At 47.1% G+C, this 7401-nt stretch overlaps 3 protein-coding genes across 3 annotated transcripts in view; all 3 read left to right on the forward strand.

The window, feature by feature from the left end:
• Nucleotides 1-586: 586 nt before the first annotated feature.
• Nucleotides 587-3213, forward strand: EAH_00016970 (hypothetical protein, conserved; the record flags this gene model as incomplete). Its single annotated transcript, XM_013397731.1, has 6 exons — nucleotides 587-1572; nucleotides 1646-1682; nucleotides 2065-2101; nucleotides 2177-2361; nucleotides 3011-3097; nucleotides 3157-3213. The coding sequence occupies 6 exons, from the start codon at nucleotides 587-589 to the stop codon at nucleotides 3211-3213; spliced, it is 1389 nt and encodes a 462-aa protein (XP_013253185.1).
• Nucleotides 3214-3609: 396 nt separating this feature from the next.
• Nucleotides 3610-4261, forward strand: EAH_00016980 (hypothetical protein; the record flags this gene model as incomplete). Its single annotated transcript, XM_013397732.1, has 3 exons — nucleotides 3610-3661; nucleotides 3789-3877; nucleotides 4058-4261. The coding sequence occupies 3 exons, from the start codon at nucleotides 3610-3612 to the stop codon at nucleotides 4259-4261; spliced, it is 345 nt and encodes a 114-aa protein (XP_013253186.1).
• Nucleotides 4262-5767: 1506 nt separating this feature from the next.
• Nucleotides 5768-7401, forward strand: part of EAH_00016990 (ubiquitin carboxyl-terminal hydrolase, putative) — a gene marked incomplete at both ends in the record, with an annotated part of 11702 nt that continues 10068 nt past the window's right edge. Inside the window, 3 exons of the mRNA XM_013397733.1 lie at nucleotides 5768-5964; nucleotides 6201-6477; nucleotides 6709-6991. Of these exons, the coding sequence (XP_013253187.1) occupies nucleotides 5768-5964; nucleotides 6201-6477; nucleotides 6709-6991 (757 nt within the window). The remainder of the gene's footprint in view (nucleotides 5965-6200; nucleotides 6478-6708; nucleotides 6992-7401) is intronic.

Raw genomic sequence — 7401 nt, forward strand, 5'->3', positions numbered from 1 at the left:
AACTGCATATTAAAGAAACAAAAGGGTAAATTGGGGTGCCATTCATTGCATAAAATGCCAGAAGACCTTTGAATGCAGCAGATGGCTACAGTTTCGTTGCAGTTGTTGTGAAACCCATCAACAACCATCATTAACCATTTCCACTCCGAAATCAACTTCGAAATTACTAATAAAGAGAGCCACTTCCTAAATTGAAACCTTATTCTCCTTCCTACTGTCCTACCTCCTTTTCTCAACGCCTTTTCGGTCGCTCAACCGGTCTGTACAGCGCAAGATGTTGGGAGTGTGTCGCGTGAGGCTATCAGGGGAGGCAGCGAGCAATAAACAGCAGAGCTGGGCTCTTCAAACGAAATATTTCGGGTTGCGTACTTCGTATATCGACGAATTTGATTTGCTTCCGTTGAAATGGGCTGGCGATGGGGCCGAACGCTGGCGCTCGCGTTTCTGCAGATGATGGTTTGTGTCGGCGTGCGAGCACACGTGAAAGGCCCCCAAGAAATTCACTTAGATATTTCTGACAGTTTTCTTCATGTAGGGGTAGGCTGTAAAAACTCTTCGACTCCGTTTTTCACGCTAATGCGGGCGAATGGTTAAGGATTCTCTGCAGGACCAGGCGGCTGTGAAGGAGGAGACTCACGAAGAGTTCGTGGAGAATTGGGTCATAATTGTGTTGTTCATTGTAATAATTGTCTTGTCAATAATATTTGAAACCCTGGTGGGGTTTCTCGAGGAGTATTTACGCCACCGCGGGCTCTACAAGTTGCAGGAGATGCTGAATTGTGCGTTTAAGGAATTGACGATTTTGGGATTCATCAGTTTGTTTTTGTATGCTACGATTCGTCTAGGAGCTGTTCGCAAGGTGAATGACAAGTACTTGGGCGTTTCAAAGACAGAGGAAGCGGCAATAGCAGAGGCAGAAGCCCGAGGCGAGGAGCCGTATCCTCCAACTCACTTAACGGAGACCTTTGAAACCATTCACGTTCTGATTTTTATGATCATGTTGACATTTATTTTGCAAGTTTCGGCCCTCACAGTCGTCGGATACCGCACCATGAGGGACCTTGCGTACCTTGATTCAAAGACAGAGGAGGACTTGAGAAACGAAGTGAAGGCGCAACTTGATCGCCAGCAACCTCACGAGAAAAGACTTCAAAAGGCGCTGCAACACTGGGGCATTCGCCAACGTTTCGTCTTGGCTGCAAATCCCCTCATGCCTAAACCCCGCAAGCCGGAGCCGGGGTCTCCTCACTTTTCTTTTTCCGCTTATTTGATTCATTGCTTCGGAGACAGCCTTGCAACAATGATAGAGCTACCCCCCAGCGTGTTGGTGCTGACACTGCTGATAGTGGTTCTTCTGCGGCCTGCGCTGTCTCTTCCGGGGCGCGAAGTGATTATCTTTATGATTATAGCGGCATTTGGGCTTCTCTTCTCCACCTACCTCGCCTACGCCTTTCTTAAGTACGCCGATGCAAAAATACGCCCCGACGCTGGGGCTCTCATGGCCCTCTTTGGGGACCCCAACGCACCGCTTGAAGAAACCGTTAGCGCCCTCCACTGCCCTATAGATGACCGGTAAGAGGATAAGACTGGCAGCACTTTTATTCAACTCTCTAGCTATATAAAATTCAAACGCCTTGCGATCTAGGCCACTGGCAACGACAAAGCAATGGCCGCGAAGACGCGTAAGAGGATAGAGAGCCCTTTAACCTCTCTTATAAAGTAGTGTTTTATAATGTTATGTTAACTGCATCATAATACGTGAAATCATACTGTAAACTGCATTGTATTGTATTGTATTGCATTGCGTTGTATTGTATTGTACTGCATTGTATTGTATTGTATTGTATTGTATTGTATTGCATTGTATTGTATTGTATTGTATTGTATTGTATTGTATTGTATTTGTATTGCATTGCATTGCATTGCATTGCACTGTATTGTGTTGTGTAGTAACTATTTTACACTATACTCTATAGTATTATGCAAAACTCTATATTACAGTATTGTATTACATTATATATCATATATTATATTAAATATCCCGACACCTAATGGCCTTTGCAGGTGGTTAACAGGGCAGCTGCTCTGTTTCCGTTTGGCAGTAAGTGTTCTTTGATCTTCTTAGCCCTCAGATAGCTATTAATTTAAAGGGCGTATTACTCGCTGCACTCTTCAGATCCACGTTACTACAAGCGTCTGCTGCAGCTGTTGCTGTTCTTCCACGCAGCGTACACCGCAGTGTTACTTATGTGCTTTTTTGCACAAGAGGCCGCCTCAAGATATATCTGGTGGGACAATGGCTATTGGTCTTATCCCCTCACTCTCCTGCCTTTAGGCACTTCTTTCTACCTATGGACCCGGGTGAGACGGCTAATCAATATTGTGGCAATACATTATTAGTGCACCACTGTCGCAATACGCCTAAATCACTATTCCACTACTAAGTCAATACTGTACTGATAAATAAATAATATTGTACCACAATAATATTGTATTACTAATTCTCCTAAATCACTATTACACTATTAATTCACTTTTATACCACTAAATCAGCGATGTACTAATCCTTCAATTTTCTACTACTAAATCAATAATATTGTAACAATATTGAGTCCTCCTGCATCAATACTGTATTAATTGAATATAATGCTTCTGAATCGGTGCTACACTACTAATTTTCCTTTCTATTACTAAGTAGATGATCTACTACTAATTTCAGTTTTCTCCTCATAAGTCAAAGTTGTACTACTAATTCAATTTTCCACTACCATATTGTACTACTAATTCAATTTCCTATTACTAAGCCAAAACTGTGCTAATCAATCCATATTCCGCTACTAACTACTAATTCAGCATCCCACCGCTAAACACATGTTGCACTACTTAGTCAATATTGTGTTACTCAGTACTAAATCAACTTTACAGTACTAAGTCAACTTTATACTATCAAATGCACTACTAACTACTAATTTAAGTCAAGACTACACTAATACATCAACAAACCATACAGCTTCTGCGGACGTTCACTACGGTGTTTCACGTGGACTTCCTGGCGAGCGCAAACACGATAAGAGAAGTGGAAGCAGAACAAGACAAAGTAAGAATATTTAAAAAGCCATTTTTCTATCACTACCGACATGCCTCGGGGGTTCGCAGGCGGTTCTGCAACGGGACGTTCAGTTTCTTGACTATTTAATGCACCAAGTTTGTTGATTCCGTTGTTTATCTACTTTGTAAACAATAAATAAAAGAAATTCAATGGCTTAGGGCGGCAAGATCGAATACTCTGCGGCTGTGCAACTGCAGAGCCTCCTTGCGACGTACAACCGACTTCCTGCTCAGGGGAAGACGTACATCAAAAGCTTATTTGCCTCTCTAGCTGAACACCCAGAACGCTTTCCGCATGCAGGTAGTGCAGTGGCGTTTTGATTTCATGGTTTAAAGCAGCTGAACATCCCTCATTTCCCCTTTAGAGGCGCCAGGCGTGGTGTCGCGGCAGGCCATCGAAGACGTCATTCGATGCACGCGAGCAGAGACTGTAAGCTAAACATGCATACAACCCAGTTGATCATTAATGAGCCTCCTGGCGCTCTTAGACAAGCAAAGAAGATGCAAGAACGTTTGCAGAAGACTGGTTCCGCATCGTGGATGCACGAAGGAGGTCCGCTAGCTTCTACGGGCCGTTAAAAACGATTTTCTCCAACATATTCAACTGCTGCAACCTCTGCACAGTGGCTATTTACAATTCGATGACTTTAAAGCCTTTGTGGTGCTGCTGGGCTCACTAGGTGTCGACCCTAAGGAGTACCTGCAGCACCAGAAGGCGGCCCTCGGCCGGCTATTTCAGTGGCTAGACACTGACGGGGACAGGCAAATCGTGAGGCCTTTAAACAACAGTTGGCTTGCTTCTTTTATTAAGGTTCTTGTGATTTCTGTTGCAGTCTCTGGAGGAGCTGGAGGCAGCCCTTAGCGGGTGGGTGTAAACACTTGCATAATTACTCACTCCCGTGTCAGTTGTCTGATTCTTTTCGTTGTTTTTCGTGCTGCTATGCTGCAGCATGAAACCCCCCATCAGCAGAGAAGAGATTCTGTCGCTCATGCAGCGGATCTCCGTCGATGGAACGAGAATCACAGAACAAAGTCTCTTCGCCTGGGCCAGAAGGACTCGCATGCGTTCGCGTGCTTTGCTAATGCCGGAGTAAAGGCCCTCTGCACCTCTGTTCATCTACAACACCCCCTATGTAAAGAGAATTGGGCATAATCGCTGCAGCAACAGCACAAAGTCCATGTCTTCTATCTTTTCCCACCAATGGATATCAACAGCCAGCAGGGCGTCTGCCTGCCTTCTCATGCCACTGTTCCTTCTTAAGGCACTCACAAACGAGGAGAAATCGCATTCTTTAATACTTGTCTATTATTGTGCCAACAGTAAATGAATTAATGCAGGGAAAAAGCTCCATTGGCTATCTATAATGCTGCTGCCAGAGCAGCTGTGCACGGCCGCCGAGGGCTCGCCGCTGCTGCCCCCAACTGGCCGAGGCCAGTACCCTCTAACACACCTTTTGTCTTACCAAATTACTTCGATTAAAAGACAAACAAATTGCTGAGACTCGCTATTCGGAGATCCCTTCACATAATACACCTCAGGAGCGCCTACGCTATGCACCGTTGAGCCCATTGGTGGGCCCATTGGTGGGCTCATCAACACTATTGCTACAGCCAACAGAAGACAGAACGCTGTCTGATATTTCTGTTGTTTCTATGCCTGCCTCTACTTCGTCTTGCTGGGCGACAAACCAAAGCAAATGAGTCTACTAAACAGCTGCAGTAACGAAACATGGGGGGCCCCATTCTCTGTGTAAACGGCCTCCGCTAAGTGTCTGTAAGCAAGCCACATAGACTACTTGAGTGTTTATTTTGTTCTGTTAGCAGATAATAATCTGTTCTTGGCAACTTATCCCTCCTTCCTACTTCCGAAAATCACACCTCCCAGCCGACAGCCGGAGGCCGCGGTCAGTTAAGAAGCTCGCTTCGAGGGGAGCTGTGTGCAATTGCTGCGAAGTAAGGTGAGTCAAATATACTTTAAAGGAACTATAAATTCAACAAACAAGAAAAGTAAGCAAAATGGTTTTTCGGCACCACCAGCCCCAGCAGCTGACCTCCTCTGCGGCGGCGCTCGCAGGCACGGCGGCAGTCGGCAAGGAGATAAAGTTGCTGTTAAATATTTTCTCTGATAAATTGCATAATATTTACGCGGTAGAGATGAATTAGATCCTTCAGCTCTACGTACATCGCCTCATCACAGCTGTCGCCGGTGCTTGCAGCCCCGTCCGCTCTCCGGCTCAGCCCGGCAAGCCCCCCCGTCTTTGTATGGAGTAGAAATATTGTTTTCAAAGAAGAATTCGCATTTAGCATCATTTTAATCACCTCACCACCAACAGTAAGAGAGGAGGCCCCTCTAGAAGGAGCATGCGGCTTCCCCCCTCCAGCGCGTCTTCATCTCTTGCGCCACACTATCGTCTGGGGCCCCCTGCTGTGCCTGCGGGGGTCTTTGGGGGCCCCTCGGGCCTTTAAGCAGCCGCTTGCCGAGCCTTAAGGGGCCCAACAGCGACAGAAGGGCCCCCCTGTCGCCCCGCCTCCCATTGGAAGCAGGCTCAGCAGCGGTTGAAGGTGTTCGTTCATATATACAGACCAACTGACGCTCTCTCGCAACCTCCAGCTGAGAAGCAGCACAAGCTTGAGAAGGTAAAGGTCGTGGGTTAAGGAGATGACGACGTTCAGAGAGAACTGCAGCAGCAACAGCAGCAGCAGCAGCAGCAGCAGCGCTGTTTCTGCCTCTTCTCGCGCCTCCGATGATGAACAGCAAGCGAGACATGGGGGCTGCGCACAGGAATTCCCCTGGTTGCAGTTGTGGGAGGTGTGGCAGCGAGGAAATATGACGCCTTTAGACCAGGGAGAGACATGGTGAGTCTTTTCACTCCTTTTTATTTTATTTTACCTTTGCCCCTGCTGAAGACAGAGGCCGCAGGTCTCACGCCCCCAAACCTGCTGCTGCTGCTGCTGCATTTGTTGTTGCTGCTGCATTTGCTAATGCTGCTGCATTTGCTAATGCTGCTGCATTTGCTGCTGCCGCTGCATTTGTTGCTGCTGCTTCATTTGCTGCTGCTGCTGCTGCTGCTGCTGCTGTTGCATTGTTTCAGGTACGTAGTTAATGCAGGTTTTCTTAAGGGGCTGCAGCAGGAGGCGACGCGACTGCGCGCTGGGATGTCCTCCGACTCTGTGGCGAAGACTTTGTGCGCATTGGACAAATTCATAGCGCAGTCAAAGCAGAGGGCGCAGCAGCAGCAGCAGCAGCAGCAGCGGGTACAGCAGCAGCAGCTGCGAATTGTTAATGCTCCACTGATGTCTCCTGATGGCTTGAAGAACGGCTTCGCCACCAAACGATCGCGGCTGCTGACGGGCCTAGAAAAGCAAATGGTGCTGTCTGTTCCCTGTTTGGTGTCTGTACACTGCAGCAATCATCTATTTAGATAAGAGTTGCATTAAAACAGTAGCTCAAAGCGCTTAAACTGCTGCTGCTTATCATGTGAAGTCTTTCGACTCTGTGATGCTGCGTCTGTTGTCTCCTCGCTTCCTTCACACGGCATCCCCTCTTTGACTTCATTTGCTTGCCTTCTTGCTTTGCTGCTGCTACTGCTGCTGCTGCAGGGCCTGGCGTTTCAGGTCTGCGACGCAGCGACTTGGGGTGTACTGACAGCGTGGGTGCCGCACGACGTTGAAGTGCCTCGTGGGGTGTATAGACAGGCGGGGCGGCTGCAGGTGGAAGTGCAGCCGCTGCTGCTGCATGCATTTCGTGCTGTTGGCTGCTGCAGCAGCTGCAACGAAGCAGCAACAGAATATGTTGGTGCCTTCGTAGCGATGCGCTCCGACTCTCTGGACGTCCTTATCCACAAGGCAAGACAGCATAAACAACTTTTCTCCCTTTGCATGCGTTCGTTTACTAGTGATTATGTATTATTATTAATTGTTCTACTGCAGTCTATTATTGTTTACTGTTACTGCTGTTGTAGCTTGTTGCTTCGCGTAGCTGTGTTGCTGTCTGTTTGGCTGGGTCTGTTGCTGCCCTTCTTTTTTATCATATGTGTTTTCTTATTCCTATTCGTTTTTGTTTTTGTGCGTTTGACGGTTTGTTTGTTTTGTTTGTTTTTCTGTCTTTGTCTACGCCTTCCTGCCGCTATGTCTTTGTTTTGTTTGTTGCATGTATTTATGTTTCATTATTTGTTTTTTTTTTTGTTTTATTCAGTTTAAAGAGGTGGTGGCAGTGGAGCCATTTGAGGCGGTGCTTCACATATCCTTTCGCTTAGAGGAGGCGGGGGGGGGCCCCCCAGGGGGCCCCCCGGG

The sequence above is a fragment of the Eimeria acervulina genome, genomic scaffold (genome assembly GCF_000499425.1).
Source record: "Eimeria acervulina Houghton genomic scaffold, Eah_scaff107, whole genome shotgun sequence".
In the NCBI taxonomy this organism is placed as follows: Eukaryota; Apicomplexa; class Conoidasida; order Eucoccidiorida; family Eimeriidae; genus Eimeria; species Eimeria acervulina.